This window comes from Camelina sativa, chromosome 4 (genome assembly GCF_030686135.1).
Source record: "Camelina sativa cultivar CO46 ecotype springtype chromosome 4, ASM3068613v1".
Taxonomy (NCBI): Eukaryota; Viridiplantae; Streptophyta; class Magnoliopsida; order Brassicales; family Brassicaceae; genus Camelina; species Camelina sativa.
Window position 1 is genome coordinate 25982549 of NC_141883.1, and position 20948 is coordinate 26003496.

At 33.2% G+C, this 20948-nt stretch overlaps 3 protein-coding genes and 1 pseudogene across 4 annotated transcripts; 1 reads left to right on the forward strand and 3 right to left on the reverse strand.

Moving 5' to 3' along the window:
• Positions 1 to 1455: 1455 nt before the first annotated feature.
• On the forward strand, positions 1456 to 3493 carry LOC104781805 (F-box/LRR-repeat protein At3g58980-like). The gene is made up of 3 exons (XM_010506560.3): positions 1456 to 2564; positions 2755 to 2898; positions 2975 to 3493. Exons 1-3 carry the CDS (start codon positions 1653 to 1655, stop codon positions 3272 to 3274), a joined length of 1356 nt encoding a protein of 451 aa, XP_010504862.1. The 5' UTR covers positions 1456 to 1652; the 3' UTR covers positions 3275 to 3493.
• A 392-nt stretch (positions 3494 to 3885) lies between these two features.
• On the reverse strand, positions 3886 to 5527 carry LOC104781804 (3-isopropylmalate dehydratase small subunit 1). The gene is made up of 2 exons (XM_010506559.3): positions 4654 to 5527; positions 3886 to 4141 (listed from the first exon to the last, which is right to left on the reverse strand). Exon 1 carries the CDS (start codon positions 5439 to 5441, stop codon positions 4668 to 4670), a length of 774 nt encoding a protein of 257 aa, XP_010504861.2. The 5' UTR covers positions 5442 to 5527; the 3' UTR covers positions 3886 to 4141; positions 4654 to 4667.
• Positions 5528 to 6458: 931 nt separating this feature from the next.
• LOC147946210 (transcription factor IBH1 pseudogene) lies at positions 6459 to 7242 on the reverse strand (annotated as a pseudogene). The gene has a single exon (XR_015596186.1). The product of XR_015596186.1 is annotated as a transcription factor IBH1 pseudogene (transcript).
• Positions 7243 to 9963: 2721 nt separating this feature from the next.
• On the reverse strand, positions 9964 to 12386 carry LOC104781810 (putative pectinesterase/pectinesterase inhibitor 35). Its single transcript, XM_010506574.3, has 2 exons — positions 11160 to 12386; positions 9964 to 10803 (listed from the first exon to the last, which is right to left on the reverse strand). The coding sequence occupies exons 1-2, from the start codon at positions 12082 to 12084 to the stop codon at positions 10139 to 10141; spliced, it is 1590 nt and encodes a 529-aa protein (XP_010504876.1). The 5' UTR covers positions 12085 to 12386; the 3' UTR covers positions 9964 to 10138.
• Between the last annotated feature and the right edge of the window lie 8562 nt (positions 12387 to 20948).

The window sequence follows — 20948 nt, forward strand, 5'->3', positions numbered from 1 at the left end:
TAATGATTAACAACCTTGAGCTTGCAGTTTGGTGAAGCTTTCGGGGCCATCTCCAGTGCCTTGGAGACTTCAAAACGATCACATCCCTCCTCTATGAAGGAGTCACATTGTAGTACGATGATCACTTGTTCAAGTACAAGAACTCTGCTCACAAACTCTCTGAAACTAGTCCTTGGGCATTCTTCGGGACTTACACAAGGCATAAAGATGGAGTCATCAAAATCAAGACTAGGTAGCAATGTAAACAAGTCTCGCCATCTCTTCTTGGACAGAACAGATGTCAAAGCTGCCTCTCTTGTCGAAAGGAAAGACAAGATGTGAAAAAGTAGATCCTCTGGTAAGTTGCTGATTGCATCTCCTTCTTCCTCATCACTCTTCTTCCTCCTTTGACATCTATCTCTGTTCATCTCTGTACCTCTCTAAATCTCTAATGATCTCTTCGTTGAATGAGCGGACTTTTTTATAACTCCCAAACACGGCTATTTATTCATAAACGAATTAGGACTTGTGCTGTTATTTTTTTTTTTTTTTGGGTAGGGAGGATTTATCCTGTTCTAAAACAAAAGCCAATTAGTACATTTCTACCAAAAAAAAAAAAAAAGCCAATTAGTACATTTTTTTGCTTTACACTAAAATATCTAATCTCTAGAGATGCTGCCTTAAGCAATGGAGAAATTTATTAGTTATTTAAGTAAAAAGAAAATCTTATAAATTAGTTGAATTCTAAAACTCGGAAAGAGTGAGAAAAAAAAAATAAAAGAGAAATTTCAGGAATTTAATAAAATAAAAAGTTAAAACCTCTGTTTAAAAAATCCCCGCCTAGCACCGATTACGCCCTGTAAAATTGCTAGGTCCACCCCCTCCGTCTCGATTAATGACTAATCCTCGTCTAACATTTATTATCCGATTACACCGTCTAACCCGATTAATTCCTGCATAATTTTGTATATACCGATTATTTTTAGAGCCAAATATAAATCAAATATATATATTTCTGTTATTTAGACATTTAAATTAAAAGTTTATGATGTTTTACAATAACTAATGTACAAACTTTTAATTAAAATCATTATTTTTTTTTCTTAATATTACGTTTTTATATTTTTACCGTAATTTTAAAGACAATACTATAGCTTTATATTTTATTTGATATTTTTCTTTTTACATAAACATAATTATACATATATTTACTACTATATATTTTTAATTTACTATTAATTTAAAAAAATAATCCAAAAACTAGTCTCCGAATAAAACTATTATAGTTATACTATCAGTTAATATCCGAATTAGACTTTAATTGCTGATTTAATAAATTCTTTCCCACATTATAAACGAAAAGGCTTTTCCGAAAAGCCCACGACGGTTTCTTAAAACAACAAATAAAAGCCCAAGATTTCCACTAATCCAAGCGATGCGTTTTCATCAAAAGGTAAAAACGCAGCGTTTTTAGACACCTTACTGATCTTAATCAAGAAAGCTCGGATCAATTCAAGAAGTGAAGCAGTTTCATCTCTTCTTCACTCTCCTTCTCTGGATTCTCTTCTTCTTGATTGAGTTTCGAAATCGTTATTTTAGATCTCATTATCTTCGTTGATTTTCTGGTTTGATTGGAACGGATTGGTTCGCTAGGGTTTAAGTGCGAGTAGAAGATGGATCGTATCAGCGATCTACCAGATGAACTTATTAGTCGAATCGTGAGTCTTCTTGCTGCAAAGGATGCTGCGTCTTTGTTGGTTACCTCAAGGAGGTTTGGGGATATCTACAAAATCATACCAGATCTTGAGTTCGATGACAAAGCTAAGTTTCAGGGGACTTTCACGGATCTTGTGAGTGAGGCATTGGCTCGGCTGGAAACTACTACGTGCATAAGGAGATTCTCTTTGAAATCTGAAAGGGGTATTGATCCAGATCGTTTCCACCACTGGCTACGTGATGTGTTAAATCATCGTGGTGTCATGGTCATGGATCTTGAACTGCGCATAAAGGGTAATAATGGATATACGTTGCCTTCGGAGATCTTTGCGTGCAAGACACTCATTAAGCTGAAACTAGGGATGGACATTGTTATCACTGTTCTCCCTGAGAACGCTTTGCTACCAGCGCTTGAGACTCTCGTTCTTGACTCCGTTCGGTTCTGTAATCCTGCTGATTGTGCGTTCAAGGCGTTTCTTTTGGCTTGCCCTGTGCTTAAGGAACTAACCATCGATGGCATGTACTGGGAAACTTGGGATTGGTCTGGAATCGTGTCTAGTCAAAGTCTTGAAAGACTTACAATTGGTCGTGCACTGACAGGTTTTGATGGGCCTGATCCTCAGTACATTACTTTTGATACTCCAAGTCTTACCTACTTAGACTACCTTGATTATGTCCCGGATGGGTATACAATTGTTAATTTCGAGTCCCTTGTGGAAGCTAAGCTTAGTCTTCTTGTGATGGTAAATCACGAATGGAATTGGGATTTTCCAGTTGACGGTGATATCTTATCTAGCAATGCAACAAATCTGATTCAAGGGATAAGAAATGTTCAGATCCTGGAATTATCATGTCCGTATACTTTCGAGGTAAGTGTGTTATCTTTTTCTCTTTGTCTATATATATATATATATATATATATTTTAGTAGGTGCTTGAGAAAGAAATTAGCATGAATGTTTGTTCCAAAATATTCCAGCTTAATTTTAATACAATAATAGAACATGTATAGGTGAACCAATTAAGCGAGCATTGACTGTTTGATTTTATTTGATTTCAGACGCTTTACATCTTCCGTGATGCCATTCCAATATTTGAAAAGCTTCATCATTTAACTATGATAAATGATGATACGGGAGTTTGTTGGAAGTTTCTCCCCTTTTTGCTGAACAAGGCTCCAAATCTAAAGACCCTTGTTATTGAGGTAAGACAATAATGTATTTTTGCTAAACTTTAATTTCCGAAACCTCCTTGTGTATAATCTCAACCTCCTGCTGCAGGGTGACGTGCATTGTCCTGAAGATGGTGAAGAACCTGACAATGTTTGCAGGTGTTTGTCGGGATATTCTTGTCTGTTGACATGTCCTCTAAAGGTTTTGGAGATAACCTTATGGTACAACGGAACTGTCGGTGAGTTGCAGCAAGTAAAACATTTCTTAGGAAAGCTGCCATGTCTTGAGGTGCTGAAAGTTCATTCCCGGGAAAGTTTAAGCGACGAGGAAAAGTTAAGAATCACCAGGGAATTGCTAATGCTTCCAAGAGCTTCTTCCAAGTGCAAGATCCAGATTAGTTTTACTTAAAAACTTCCAACTCAAGCGTGAAGAACAAACTCTGGTTAGTTGCATTTGTCTGTTGGAACAGAATGTGATTGTGCACATTCTAGGTTTCTTCTTTACCTTTAGTTACTCTCTCTCTGTTATCTTTTATTCTGACCCTAACTTTAGTCTGTTGTCTACTTTCTAGGCATGGTTTGATTTGTAACTCAATTTGCTTCCAAGTGTTCTTCGTTGATGCCTTAACTGATGATATATGAACTTCACTTGTATAAAAAAAAAAGAGATACTTTCTAACAAATTAAACCAAATCCGCAAAATCTTTATACCATTATACCAAATTTTGAGTTTGATAACACAGTTGAGAATCAAGGTCGTTTCACGGATTTTGCGGATGAAGTGTTGGCTCTGCCTCTCACTTCTCTCTGAAATGTTTTCATCTGGGGGTTGATTATGCCATGTCAACCGTTGACTCTGTAATGTGCTAAAGCGTGGTATCTTGGATCTTAGACTAGGCATCTTATATTTCATTGCCTGTTGAGGTCTTCTTCTCTTTGGATCAAGTGGTCTGGACTTGTGTGTTACTCATTAACAATCTTGTTCTATAATTGAATGACATATAAGATGAAACAGAAGAGAGTAAGAAACCTGGAGACTTTACCTTTGGTTGCTAAACGCAGCTGAAACATAGCACATGTCTAAGATAGAACTACATAAAAAGGCTACGCCAACCAACAGTGAAACTATCCATAAGACAAGTCTTTTTAGGTCCATCAGCTCGAGAAAATACAGATTTTATTGTTCTCAATTTCTCATCGTCCTACAGAGTACTGGAAATCAAGTATCGCTCTCCTAGCTCAAGACTGTCCCGACATTAATAGAACTTTCACACTCCTGCAAGTGAAAAATAAAGCAAATACAGGTCAAAAAGATTAAAATTCGATCACAAGATGCATTTTACTACATAGGCACTCCAAGTGAAACGGATCTGATCATTAAGAATACAGAAAGATCAACCAACATGATGACACCTATCTGCAGACAGACAGATGTAAAAACGAAAGCAAAAGATAATCTAAAAGTGTGACGATCAACGCTAATCATCCCTAATGACGAGAAGACTGGAAACTAAAACACTTGACAAGTGATAAATCCCTAAACAAGGATGCATGATCCTCGCATAAAAACCTAGACTTCTGGGTCTTAACAACCTTCTTTTATGTAACAAGAAAGAATTTCAACTACTGCATTACCTTTCTATGTGAACAAAGATAAAACCTTTAGTATCCTATAGTACTAAGCTTCCCAAATTCTACAGTCCAAAGCTATCAACAATCCTAAACTACTCATACACCAGTTTCATTATCATAACAAAGAAGCAATAAGAGTTTGAGTAAATAATATACCTCAAGGAAACAATTCAGGCTACAACAACTGGAGATGGAATCATGCCAGCTGTCCTGGCATAATCGAAAATACCACCGGCGTCAATGGCAGGTCCAGCATCACCAATGGCCTTGAGCTTATACTCTTTCCCGGTCGTATGATTGATCAGCACACAATTACCTTCCCTCAGCTCAACACTCGCAACATCTCCAGTTTTACACTCCTCACAAACCCTAGACTCGGACTCCAACGGGTAAACCTCTCCGGTAGCTACAGAGTTCCTGAAGAAGATTCTAGCGTAAGATTGAGCCACCACAGCCTTAGCTCCCGCTGCGCCTAGACATACAGGGGCGTGCTCACGAGACGATCCACAACCGAAGTTTTCACCTCCGATGATGATTGAGTGCTTGGATTTTATCTCGACTTGCTCCACGAATCGCTCATTGTAGGAATCTGGAAGCCCGATCAGCGCGTAAGAGCCGAGCTTCTCGCAATCGGCTGGATTCGAGGTGGAAAAGGTGAGATACTCGGCGGGAATGATCTGATCGGTGTCGATGTTATCACCAACAACGTAGCACAGTCCGTGGAAGGTCTTCCTAACTTGAGTCTCGGCGGAAGAAGACGCGGCGGCGCGTGGGACGATTGTTGAAGGAGTGACTCTTGAGACTATGGATTTGAAATTGGTGGCCGTTGAGGAGTAATTGACACTGAGAGAAGATGATCGGAAAGGAAGAAAAGAAGGGTTTTTGGATGAAGCTAAAGTCTTGGCAAATGTAGGGTTTTTGATCTGGATAGAAGCCGCCGCCATTGTCGTCGCGTTCCGGCCGTCGTCGAAAATGACAAGAATTTATCTCATTTACTATACAATGTGGTAACCGACCGGAATTAAAAGTCAATTTTGGTTTTTGAATTGTTACCGGTTTTGGTAAACCAAACCGAATGATCACCTTTGTTAAGCTAGACCGAATGAGCTAAGACAAACCGGTATTAGTTAACTAAAATTTAACTAATGGTGTATTTCCTCAGCATTTTATTAGTTGTCCCGTACGTATATTTATCTTCAAAATTTTGGGGTTTGTAAAAGGAGAGATTAAAGTCGTTTAACAGATTCCATGTTTTCATTTGTATAGAGAACTAGGATTTAACCCGTGGTACACCACGGAACAATTATTTAATTTATTTATAATGATGTTTGATTTTAGCGGTATTTAATTTAGTAATAAAATTATATATTTTTAATTTTTAATATTTTTTTATATTTAAGCAGTGATACAATTATTTTTAAAATATTATAATTTTATCAGGATAAAATACTAAAATTATGAATTATAATTGTTTGTATAATGTATAATTAATCAGAATAATTAACTGTTTTATTTATTTAAAATAATACTATTGTTGTTTTGTTTGATATATAATTATTTAATTTAACTGATTGTTTATTTTTCAGTGTATACAGTTAAATGATTGATTTTTCTATTTTTATTTTTATTTTGGAACACATATATAGAAAAGAATTTTGCTATTAATAAGAAATTTAAGTAGAATTAATTAGTTTCTATAAAAAGATTGATTTTTCAATTTACCATATTTTACTTATTGGTTTTAGTGCAATTTTGTAGGGACTAAATTTTTAAATAAGCAAAAATAAAAAGATATAACCCAAAATGCACTTCAAAAATGTATATATAGATTTATCTCGTGCCAAAAAAAAAAAAAAAAAAAAATCATCTAACGTTTTTTTTTAATAGGCTATAGGTATGGTAATTGACTTCAACTTATACGCATACGATCCAGTGTTCTACTTAATACATCAAATGTTCGATTTGACTCCATGTACACACATTAGAAGTTACGAAGATTAATTATGATGAATTCACCCAAAGATCAACCACTCTTTAATTATACAACTATATATATAACAACACGTCCAATTGTCCAAATAAATGTAATCTATGAGCATATCATGATTCGCTAAGGATGATAAATATATATATATATATATATATTTTTAAAAGGATGAATGAATAATTAATTATCATCATGCGGATAGGACATCAACGATGCTTTGCATGACGTTTACTTGCATGCTAAGACACTTGATGTAATGAGCCGTCTCCACCATCAGTTTTAACGTCTCCATATCTCCACCACCCGGCACGACTGTTCTCAGCCTATCCGTATCCGTCGTCTCGTACCTCAAACGCCGCCGCCATATCCTTCCTCTGATGACGTCAGCACCTGATGATCTCTTCTTTGGTTTTGTGCTGGCTTGGGCTCGACGATGGAGCCTCCACAAAATGGCTCTGCTCCATGTCTGGCTAATCCCTCCGGCGGCTCTGGCCATGGAGACGTAAGCAGCAGTCTTGATCTTCCTCACTCGCTCGGTTGTTTTCTTCGGACCGTTGAAGGATTTTTGTCTTCTCAGCTTTGAGAGAGAATGAAGGAAGTGGACGGCAAAAAGGTTTTTTCTCGGGGTGTTTATGTTTAGGCTGTGAGTTGTAGATGAGGCCATCGCTCTATCTATCGTGGTTCAGAAATACAAATGAAGAATAAACTTTAAGTATATATAACAGAGAGAAGAGAAAGACTGAAGATTTTACAAGTACATAAAAGGCAATTCACTTTTTGAAGATTATATTGTGTATACGTGTAATTGCATTAAATTTGTATACTTTTCATTAATTTAAACAGGTCTTAAGAAAAAATATGTACATGGATTTATGTTTATTGAAGATTAACACATGAAGCTTTTTGAATCCATCCATATACTATACAAGCTGCGATTATATTTGTCATTAACAATACATCTTATTTTATTTTGAAACATTTTTTTAAAAAAGAGTGCTATTAACCTTTTTTATATTCTAATAATGAACAATTACATTGAGGTCAAAAAAAATAATGAACAATTACATTTGTTTTGTTTTGGAGTACTCTTCAAAAAACATAGGCACGTCAATGTACGACAATCCGAATCCAAAACTGGTTTTAGGAATTGCAGTGAACAAAATATACATATGGAACTATAGAAATAGAAGAATGAAACTAAAACTGGAGTTGGACAAGTAGGTCCACAATTGGGCCAACCACCACATGAAAGCACATGGCCACAAACCTTTACGCATCCACTTTCTCTAATCTTATCCTTGATTAATTATTGCTAATCAATATCTTTTGTTCATAATTACACGGTTAGTCGGTCCTCCCTCTCTCTCTCTGTGTATTCTAAAGTAAAACATTTGAAATACAGTATTTAAATTTGAAGGTATTTCTTAATCACTTCAACTCTAAATTTGTTTTAAGAATAAAGGCGGCTGAGTAAGCTTGAAGTTGCAACTATATATGAACAGTCTGCACGAACAATTGAAAACACACTCCTCCCTCCGGTCCATAAGCGCTGCTGACATGTGGCTTCTCTGTTCGTTATTTCCGTTGAAACAAACATGTTGGCCTTTTCCCTCTTTTACCTTTTTTTTTTTTTTTTTTTTTGTCAAACTCCCTCTTTTACCATTTTATTAAATTTATTCTTATCAAGTACGCGGACCGATGTACATGAAAGGGGGGTCAGCTGACCTCCCCAAATTTCAAAATTTGCTTAATTATTGAGAGAAAAAAAAATCTATTTGGTGTATCAATTTTTTTATGTCTGTATGACCTGGGTGACACAAAATCTATTCGCAGCACTTAAAACCCTCTTTATAGCGCGACACAAGATGCACTTTCTTTTCATTTTGAAAAATCTCCTCTATATTATATTAAAAGAAAAACATTCTTGAAGAAAAGCTGACGTGTCATCATCAAAGAGCTATACGATCAATTTATTACTTACCCTTGATATTTTATAATATTACATAAAACTGCCATTGATATTCAATTTCTTTACATATACAATATTTTGTTCCTATAAATTTTAAAATTGGTAAATATTATTCAAATATTAATAAATATTATCCCCTACATGTTTTCGAAATAATTTTCAAAACCTATGTATTATAATATAATAATAAAATTATAACATGAGATGTAAAATAAAATTGAAATTAATTTTGACCAAAATAAAATTGAAATTAATTTTGAATAACAGATATTGGAAAATCTTTAAAAAACAATTTGACGACATCTTAAATTTATTTTAAACTATAAATTTTTTAAACTGATGCAAATCCTAATTTTCAGTTTTCCATATAGAAAATTTCTGATATATAAGACTAATGTATATTAAAGATTCCTTAATTTCAAAATTAACATATTAAAAATATAATTTTTTTTATATATTTTACTATTATTTCTTAAAGATTTTGAGGGACGGATTTTTATAGATAAAAAAATATTATACCTCTTATGGAGTATGACTACGGGGATGGGTTTGATGCGCTTAAGAATTTAGGTCATTCGTTTCGAGATGTTTTAATCTTTTTGATACTTTTATCCGTTTCATAATTTAAAAGTTTTATACAATTCTGATTAATCACTAATTCGGTAAACGTTAGATTCAGGTATGTTGTTTTGTGAATTTTAATTTTATGCTGAACTGTAAATGATTTAACAAATAATTATATTTATAAATGTAACTCTATGTGTACATAATATATTACAAAGCTTATAGTAAACAAGTTTTTGAAATCAATCATGCACTTTTTAAAATCTATCTTATGAATAGATGGTGAATATTTTGTTGTTCGCTTACGGGAGTAGTTTGCTGACCAGTAATCTCATTATTAATTAAAGAAAGGAATTCTGATTATTTTATGAGAGATTCAATAAAAAGAAAATATATAAATGGCCAATACGTTCATCCGTATGTAACCATGCTCAAATTTCTCCAGCCAAAAAAAACGAGTTAAGAGGAAAAGAGATAGTACAATAGAGAAGATCACAAGTTTGCATGTTGATGGCCCATATTAACATTCCATATTTAAGGGCCGTAATTGTTTGTCTGATTTATTTAATGCATATGATTTTTTAATATATATAGTATATACAATGCAATATGTTTATCAAAGTATATGCTTGGAATTTTAATAGGAACTATATATACAATTAGTAGTAATTCAACGTGAACGTATTAACACAAACCATTAAGTTCACCTTCCTACAAATTTGTAAATGTGAAAACATAATTGTACCGGTTTTTACGATCCTAAATTCAAATAGAATACATATCAAGGATAAAGGATCCATTACCCCATATTGTCGGACCGAAGATGATAAAGCAGCATATCAAGAGTAGTAAAATAGAGCAATTTACACACACACGGACAAAAAAAAAAAGAGGATAACAATTGATAAGAGAGAATCGAATGGCAATAGATATTACAAAGTTTATATATATAAATACCAATTGATCACCTTTATTCACGACAAGAGAAAATACAACAATATGACGTATACAAAATACAACCAAACACAAAAAACACGTAATACACAACTATAATCAGATTACGTACGTACATTTACTTCTTTCTTGTTTGTTTAACCACATGACTGATTAGTTGATGATAATTATAAGAGGCCAGAGTCGAAAACGACACCTGTTGACGGCAACCACGATTTCCCGTCAATGAAACCCGAGACGGTAAACCCTTGAGCTTCGGTCAACGTCAACGCCGGGTGATACCCGGCCCAACTAACTCGACCCGAAACCGATGATCCAGGACCTGAGTTCCCAAACTCTCCATAATAAAGAGTCTTCAAAGCGAAGCTACTGGACCAAGGAGACCAACCAGAAGGGTGAATCGAGCCGTCCAAAAACGATTGCATCACAACTGTCCTAGAATACTCTTTCCATGGACGACCCAAATATGTCCCGATCGAACCGGTGATTCTGCAATTATGGATAGATATTCCCGTATTCTGATTCGGGTCGGACCGGCCCTGGGCCGTTACGTAGTTTTGTTCTGACGAGCCTTTTCGAGATACGAGGTTGCAGCTTTGGAAAACGACTGCGGAGTTTCCGAAGATGAAATCCACGGTGCCGGTAATGTCGGTTTCTCTATAGAATTGTCGTTTGGAGAGTGTGTAGAGTGAGTCTTGGTACCCATCTATTGAGCATCTGTATACCACGGACCTGTCTGATCCTACCCGTAATGCAACAGCTTGTTCTGCGTTTGGTCCCGCGCTGTTCACGAATGTTATGTCCCGAGCTATGAAACCATCCCCCATAGCGGCTGCCGTAGAAAAAAAAATAACACCAATTAAAAATTAGGAAGTCGTTAAGTGAGGTTGACCAAAAAATAAACCTTAAACTTCAACATAAAAAAATATCATAAATATAAAATATAACACTTCTCTAAATCTCCTTTACATGTTAAGGAACATTAGTTTAACTTGTACGAGATTTAGAGAATATAGTAAATACTTCGATGAGAATTTGACCTATAAAAAGTACGACATGAAAAAGACTATAGTTACACGTACATGGATCTTTTTAAAACTTCTTGATTTTTCTTTCTCGGACAACCATTAGGTTCTTGATTAAGACATTTTTAATTCTATGATTAATTTATTTTAGTGAAAATCTCACCGACAGTAGCGGATTGGTAAGTATTCCAGCCACCTCTGTTACTTCTGCTACCGACGATTACTGTTTTGCCCTTCCCGTCACCAACCAACATAACGTTCTTCTGTTTGCTCGGAATATTGAGATTCTCTTTATAAGTTCCGGCTGCTAAATGGATCACGCTTCTGCCACTTCCCTCCGCCAAAGACGCCAACGCTTCGGCTATGCTCATGTGTGTCCCGCTTCCGTCGGCTGCCACCACCGCGTGAGGTCTCAGCTCTTTTACCGTAGCTTCTAAAAGCTTCCGGTCCGACGAAGAAACCCACGTCGGAAAAACATGATCCGGCAACAGTTTCCGACCACCACCTACACCAGACGAAGAAGAACTTTTCCGCTTATCGGACACGAACATGTCTAGGGAAGTGGTCAGTGAACCGGTGAGCTTTCTTGCGAAGGAATCCATCGCGACTCCGTCTTTGTTGAAGCTAGATTTCTCGCTGAGGCTTTGCTTACAGGTCTCTTGATTAGTCAACGCCGCACTTAGCCATGTGTGGACATCATCGTTGACCTGATCTTTACTCTTGACGACAGCGATGCGAGACAGCATGTCGAGTGTGTCGTCAAGCAGCTCAAGGCAGTCGTTGACAGGATCGAGCATGAGGGTTTGAGAGGTACGGTGCGAAAGCGTGAGATTAAAGGCGAGAGAACGAGCTAAATGAGCGTGGTCCAAGCTGAGTTGGACTGAGTTGAGAAACCCTTTGTTAGAAGAAGTTGATTGTTTGGTTTTTGATGATGAATCGGAGTTTGGGTGTCTTGTGAATTTTGTAAATTTAGAGTTTGATGAATGGGCAAACACTGAAGAATGAAGAGACAATAGGTTTAAGATCAGGAACAACAATAGTTTGATCCGGAACTTATGATTTGGTAACGAGAATAATGTAGTTGCCATTGTGATTTATGTGCAATGTTAATTACTGATTCGTGTGTAGTAGAGAAGAAGTGTTATGTGCTTGCTAATCTATATATAGTTTCATAATAAAATACTTCTACTAGTTCTTTCAAAAAAATAAACAAGAAAAATATAAAGAAATAAAACTACAACTTTTTTCCTTCTTCTCTTTACTAAGAAGAACCTTTTGAAAAGGAAGGGGACCAAATTCATAATTTCGAGTTCCAGAGGTTGGGAAGAGACTTTTTATTTATTTGTAGCCCGTTTTGATATATCGAGTTAGAAGAAATTTCTGAGTGGAAAAAAACCCGGTAAGAGATAAGCTGTAAATAAGATGTCTTTAGATTAATATTATTACATATATATATATATATATATATATATATAGATAAAAAAAATCAAATGATAAAGTTATTCAAATGATCATTAGATTTCTTACCTCTTCTTCTTAAGTATTTTTAAATAATGTTGTTTATAATTAGAGTGGCGCAATAAAAGTTTGTCTGTAATGTTGATGTATAACCATATTATGTATTGCAGTTAATTTTACTTGTGGTTTTAAGTTTTAATGCACCAGATAATATAAACTTAAATTAATCTTTCTTCATATATAAAGAAGATTACATTTGATCGAGTATTGTAAACATATTGGTTGTATATACTTGTATTAGTGACAATCTTGTGCCATCGCATGAATTCAAATTCGGTATTATATATGTGTGAGTAATATTATATATGTGGTTATTTAAACGGTAGAAAAAAACTGTCATTGCCTGGACCAGGTTGAGAACAGAGCACTCGCACTTAACACTTCATAAGCTGTCTACTCAAACGGCAATATATCACATCTGGAAGCAGCTAGCTAGCGCAACAACTTCCTGCATAATGCGATCTCTCGGCCGCCCTCTGAAATCTGCAAGGACATCGAGCGAGAAGTGCGGAACTCAATCACGGCAAGAGAGTCCCGGAAGAAGTTCAGAAAACTAATGATTCTATCTCGTAATCATTTGATTCCGTCTGACTCCTCCACTCAACTATCTTTTGTATCTTTGTTTTTTACCTTTTTTTGGCAAAGCATACAAATATAGGTTGAGCTCTTTTGCAAAACATCAAACTTTCATTTTACATGATATTCACATTCCTACAAAAAAAAAAGATAGTGAGAGCAAAAAAAAAAAAAAAAAAAAAAACTGTCAATGTTTTTCAATCATAGTTTGAATATGATCATATACCATTATTGTTCACACTTCACACGAGTAGTTTTTCAAAAGTCAGTTTTCTATTATCAAATATTCATCCGTCATTTCCGTCTTTGGTTGTAATTATATTCTATCGTATCACGATGCTACGTAAACGCAGTATATAAAGGTTGTTGGCAAGATATTAGGCTATTTTGTATGTGTTTGATCTTTTCAGATTTTTATTTATTTCGTTATTACTGCATGACTCCTTAAAGTTTTAACCAGTTTTATATATATATATATATATATATATATATACTAGCAAAATCAAGAAGGAAACTAAAATATGGAAACCTATAAAAGAATAATCCAATTTTGCCTTTTTTGCATATAAGACAGCCACCATCCCTTCCTGTCCGGTAATAATTGATGGCTTTTTGAAAGGCCGATTCGTTTTGTTTCTTATCATTAATATTTTAATTGGTTTACAATGATTCATTTATCATATCCCTTCTGTTTTTTCGGTAGATAACAATTTACAGATTGTTGTGTATAATTACTTTAAATTTGTGAAATTATTAAACGACGATAAGTAAGTGTTTTTTAGTTTTAAAAGTATACTTCTCATGACATCTAAAACGTAAATCGTATAGTAGCGCGCAATGTTCGCAATCATGAATCATTTGCATTTCTGTTTCCTAGATGTGTTTTCAAAAGAAATAAATTGATTAGATACAGCGTTTGCTAATATGCGTGTTGGATCTGATCTTATGTTGTTTGTGATAAAAGGAGAGTTTCGTTGACCGCTATGTTTATTGGTTTGGTCTCAGCTTATGTTTTCTACGGTTATGACTTGATTTCACAAACAGCGAAAAAGAAGATAATGCAAAAAAAAAAAATTAAGCTGGTTCCCACTAAAACTTAACCAATCAAAATAAAAATGCCTGAAAAAATATTGAAGTAAAGCGTAACTCCTTGCGACGAATTAAAATGGCAAGACTGGGTGTATAATGAGGATCATATATCCGAAGTATGTTTTATATAAAAAGTTGTTTAAATTGTTTGTTTTGTTTTGCAAAACAAAATTAATTATATATATATATATATATATATATATATATATATTAACATGATTGCGAATATTGACATTTATGTAGATGGGGTTGCCAAAAAAAATTGCATGAGATGTAATGTTAGAAAAACTTTTTAAATGATTTTTGTTTGACAAAAAAAAAATGATTTTATGAATGGACCCCAATATTCTTCTATGCATGTAATGATTTTAATGCAAACTCTTAGACGAAAGCAGAAACCTTCAACTAGTCGTGCTTTAGATATTGTCAGACTGTAGCAATCTAGTTACTAAATATTTGATGTGCTATATAGCAACTATTTTCGAAAAGAAGTTTCATATATTTCCGTGAAGAAACGATTCACATTTAGTATATATTTCTCTTTTCATTGAGCTAATGGGTAATATTAGGTTGTAAATTTTTGTTGTTGATATAAAGTTAAATGAAACCAAACCTTTTTTTTTTTTGTTAATGTTCAAATCAGAAAGTGATAATGTAATAAAATAGATTGGAGTTAGGATTTTTTTAGTAATTCAAAAAAGGATGTGATAATGCATGTGAAACAGATATTGACAACAAAACCAAAATTAAATTTTAAATACCTAAATATCATTGAGAAATTCAAGACAAATATCGCATGATATCTACATGGATAAATGATTCCACCAAACGCACATGGATGTGTAAAATTTATAATTAATGAGATCGATATCAAGACCCTATAGTTCTCAGTCAGTCGTCGTCGTCAGTATAATACTCAAAAACTTAGACCCGCCGGAAACAAATTAATTAAAGTCGCAACCACATTTCAATTATCTAAATAGAGTACTTGTCGACTCTCAATTAGTGTATTAGAATTTGCATATTACTCCTAGTTATCACATGTTTTCATCTCCATTCACACACTAAAAAAGGTTTACGGATTTTGTCCATCTAACTGTATTAATGTCCAGTCTATAGATCTACGTAGAAAAATGTATCATTAATTTGAATATGTTAATGAAGATCGGAGAGTCAAGAGATCATCATAATAGTATGTATATAAAGAGTGTAGCTAGGCACAGTTTTACACATATTTCATAGTGATTTAGGGTTAGATCATATGCTCGATAACTGATCATACTGAAACAAGATATGTTAAACCTACAGAGATTATAAAAATATATACTATATATAAGGTTTGATAATAGTAAAATGTTGGTCACCAGAGGATCGATACAAAATAAAGGCTAATCATGTATCTTAATTTACATTTTTACAAATGTTCACTATATATAAAGGGACGATCGAGTACCATAGGTTGAGTACATATATCAAACATTACAAATTAATATATTTTTATATATATATATATAAATATATATATATATATATAAATACAATTGTAATACTCCGTACGAACATATTCAACTAACAGAAAATAAATAATTTTGAAGTACACTGCAGAATGGACGGAACAAAGTGGTGGTGGGTTTGCTTTTAGGTGACCTCTATAGTCTATAGTATCAGTTCTGATCCTTAAATTTGTAGTACTACCAAAAAACTAGAAGATAGAATCTTCGTTTCACTTTTCATGGGAGAATAAAGAAAACATATTCCGTTCATATTTATAGAAATATAGACACACACGTAAACACAAAAAGAAATAAAAATAATATGATCAAGAAGACTAGCGAAACAAGAAGTCTACCACTTGGGCCATGAAAGATGTCTTTGTCTTTGAGTTGAAATCTGAGCTGGAAAACATGCATGCCACTAAAGACTAAACGCATTGATGCTCTCTGTTGTCATTGATTTATCAAAATCCTTTTTTTTTTCTTTTTTCTTGTATTGATCACGATCAATGACCGTTTCGTATTCACATCGCAACTTTAGTCTATATATTTCAATATTTATCTCTATATCGTTATGGAAAATCCGATCATTAGGAAATAAAGTTAAAATATGAATTAAGTTCAGAAAGAAAAGATCATGAGGGTTATGTACATTGACACAAATAAAAATGGACCCAATATTAAGACGTTGGTTGTATGATGAAGCCAAAGAATTGACTTATTTTGGAGATATATGCGTGTTGACTTCACCTCCTCTAAAGTTCCTAAGTCGTTAGTTAGAAAACACGCACACAAAAACACCATACCTCAGGATACGCAATGCATATTCACATGAGTTGTGTTTTAATATGTAATCTCCTGATATTGTTATCGTACGGGCATTCATATTCAACATAAATATTTTTCTGATTAAAAGTTTTTGATACTATATAATGATTTTGTAAGAAGATGTTATTTCTATACACAACATAAATACATATATATTATCTATTATCATAGACGATCATCACATACAATATAATGATGTGTATTATTAGTATTGTTTTGTGTTACTACTTTAACGATCAAACTCGCATCAATATGATTAAGTAAAAATAAGATTAATATATAATGCACAGTCTATATACTATATAAAATAATTAAGATTAGACGGCATTAGAAAACATATTAATATATCCGTAATACAATTTCCGGTTGTGGGTCTGTGATAAATCACTAGACACCTTAAGTTTTTCGCCAAAAAGGCCAAAGATAACGAAAAGGATGGTCTATCAGTATCTTGGGAACGTCAATTATTACCTAGTTCAACAATACTAGTTGTTGATTAAACTAGGGCAAAAAAACTAGCTAGGTATACGTTTTCTTGCCCTTTATATAAGTTTTGTTAAAAAAATAACATTTTTATTCATCTTTCCTCTCAAAGGGAAACATCTTTCCTATTTCTATAAGTTATTCGTAAAAATAGATAGAAGAATAAGCTGAAAACTGAAAAGTAATCGTTAAATAATGATACAGCATGAAAAAACACTGATCTGTTATGGGTTATAAATCTTATGATTATCATGCTCTCTGTATGTTGCTGTATTGATATTGAATTGATCTTCTTCTTCTTCTTTTTTGCTAAAGGATACGTAATTGATCTTTATAATAATATACTTGAAATACTACAAACAAAAAACAAATAAATAAAACATATATAGCGTCGTCGTCGTATTTACTACTCGAATTTTATTTAAATCAATTAGGTTAACTGCAAAAATTAATGTTAGAATCACTTTCATGGAATTGGGATTTTAATTCTGGCGTGTTACTATCCCAAATTTTTTTTTCTGATTTCCCCTTCCTATAATATCTGATTTATTTTTTATTTTATTTTAATGAAAAAATTGATGAAATACTATAAAACTTGTAGAAATATTTTTAATTACCGACCCAACCAAGTTTAATTTGGGTTATCCACCCGTTATCCATTAAAATCAGATCTGAACTTTATTTTTTAATTTTCTTTCTCTTGATTCTTTCTTCTTCTCCGGTGAACCAAAATTTTTTTGAACAATCTCTTCTTTCTTCTCAAGTCAAAATCTCACATGTTTTCTCATAATCTTAATCAAATCTGATATATTTCTTCATTTTCTTTTCTTTTAAAAGTAAATCTCATATGAAATTAGGGTTTGTAAACTAGGATTTAACTTCAAAATTAGAGTCAAAATCTTTAAAAGTTCTGTGTTTCTTTTGTTAATCCCAGCTATATCAATGCCATCCAAAACGAGAAACAGTGTGAATTATCAGAAAAGAAGAAAGAACAATCCTCCAGCAGAAAAAGCTCCTCCTTCGCCAGCCTCAATATCTCCTCCTCTAACAGCCTCAACCGCTCCTCTTCCACCAGCCTCAATCGTTTTTCCTCCTTTAGCAACAATCACATCTCCTCTGCCAATAGCAACAGGTGAAGCAACTCCTCCTCATTCACCATCAGAAATCTCTCATCATCGGCCAACATCAAACAAAGAACAGTTGAATCCTCAATGGCTACTACAGATAAATAGAATGAAATTTTGGTTGGTTTTTGTGTAAGAGCGGAATAGAGACCTTTGTGTTTTGGTACAAATAAGTTTTCTTGTACAACAATGGATACAACTATGGGTACAACTAGTCATCACGAGGTGGCTGGTGAAGAAGATGAAGCAGCAACTAGGGAAGAGGCTGATGAAGTTTCAGCAAATGTAGTAGCAGGAAATGATGAGGTGGCTAGTGAAAAAGATGAAGCAGAAACAGGAGAAAAAACTTATGAGATGGAAACTGAAAATATAAGCAGTGGATGAACGTTGCTGAAGCTGAAGACTTGTACTAAGAAGATGAAAAACATGACAACCTTCAAAATACCTTAAGAGTACGTATACAGGGAAAGAGGAGAAAGAAGAAAAGTGAACCTGCAAAGTAAATCATAGTTCTGTGTGCAACTCATGATAGATTATTGTTGGTATTTTTTTGTAATGGATTAATGTTGGTACTTTTTTTGGTTGACGTTAGTTTATATGTATTGTATGGATGTTATTTAGATGTTTTTGATACAGAGATTTTTAGGTACAACTGAGATATTTTAGATACAACTGGGATATTTTAGGTACAACTAAGACCAATTAAAAAAATAAGTTATTGAAATTTATTTAAAACGTGTATTAAAAGTGAATTTTGAATGGATTAAAAAGAAATTGTGTAAAAAATGAATTAAGATGAAATTAATAAATTTAATAAGGATGAAAATGAATCTCATTTAACTCATTTACCACATGTTTTAAATGGTAAGTGAAAAATAATAAAATGAATCTCATTTTACACATGTTTTGAAAAATAATAATTTTTTGCCAAATTTTTCATGTAATTGTACTTCAAACTTATAGTTGTACAAGCATGAACATAGTTGTACATTACTATTTTTACCTTATTACCAGTAGTATTTTACAATAAATTAAATTTTTATAGTTGTACTTTTCATATTAAGTAATTATAATACATTTTATACAATTTCAGAAGATAATATGTCTAAAATAACTGATTTACATGTTTTAACATAATTACTTGGATGAAAATAGCAAAGTGACCATCAAAGTATTAAGAATATTTGCTTTATGTAGGACCATCAAAGTGCCATAAAATTTACATGGTCAAAGTGACCATAATATTTGCTCTATAATTGTTTTGTGTATGTTTGTATTCACTAACATAGAAATAGATGGATTTAGTTGAATTTTAAATTTTAGTACTAATAAAGTTCAAAGTTGTACCGTAGTTGTACCACGAGTATGAAAATTGTCGAGTTTTAAATTAAACGTAGGTGAACCCTAGTTGTACATGTTACAGTCAATTATACCGTAACTGCAGAAACCAGTCTTTCAACCAAAAACAGAACAATCGAGTCTTACAACCAAAACAAAAATTGTTACAAACATCACCTACATAGAAACTAATCACAGAAAATGTCATACAAGCTTTCAGAACAGCTCATTATGTTCACACTTTTCACCTACATAAAGAGTCATGATACCATCACCATCAAAGATATATATTGGTTTTTTAGGATTCAATGAAATTGGAATGTAGCTAAACTTCATCTTCGTCCCTGCAGCTACCATCATCTTTTTGCATATTTTATCAACCAATGCAGAATAAGTAACCTGCTCAATAGGTGTTTTCATCAAAAGAGCATGTCGAACATCTTCTCTTGAAATCCATTGTATTTCATCTCCATTGTTTAAATAATTTTCCCCATAATCAAAATGAATGAACGTGCGAAGATTATTATTCATTACTCCCTGCAAATAGAATACAAACTAACATTAGAATAGTTTTCGCTTTCTTTCAGTTGTACCAGTTGTATCAGTTAATATATGTTGTACCTACATCTGCAGAAACGAGAAATCCTAATCCAATTTCTATCTAGCTCGATTCAACCACTAGCTCCATAAATTATAAACGTACTCTAACTCTAATAGACTTGAACAAATGAGAATTAACAAGATTTACATAAAACGAATTTATAAGAAATCTAAAAATGTTCCCAAATTAGAACACATTACAATCCTAACACATCAACACTACCTACACTATAAACAAATTTCAAATATGTTAAAATTGAACAAAAACAGTTGAATACACCAAGAAATTACCTAAAACGAGTTTCAATAAAGCTTCAATGGTGGAAAATTTGTTTTTCGTGGGATGATGTCGAGTTGGGAAAGAGATGAATTGTGATTGGTTTTTTTTTTTCTAAATATATTCAATATCTCTATTTTATTTAAATAATGCAAAACTAAAGAAATAACAAACCTGAGAATTGTGAAAGTACTTATGTATGTAGAATTAAGGTGGATAATGTAGAAAATAATTTTTGGGATAGGAACACACCATAATTAAATCCCATGGAATTGGTCATATTCTCGATCTATTAACCTCGTAATAATAATATGTCAGTCTGTCGGTTGTCTTCGAATTCTTTTCCGTTGTAAAGTTGAAGTTCGGTTATCAAATTAATAAAAAATAGAAAGAAAAAAAAAGCTTTAGAAATGAATGCAGACTAATGAATTCGATTAAGGGATAGAAATTGATTGATTTGATTCGTTTGCATAAAGCACGAAAATGAGGTTTTAGAAGTGTCATTGGCACCTAACGCTTTTGTTATAATTCGTTAAACTGAAACGAAAAGTCATTAGTCCACAGATTCATATAAATTTCAAATTTAATAAAGGCAAAAAGGAAAAAGAGCTCAATAAAAATCTTAA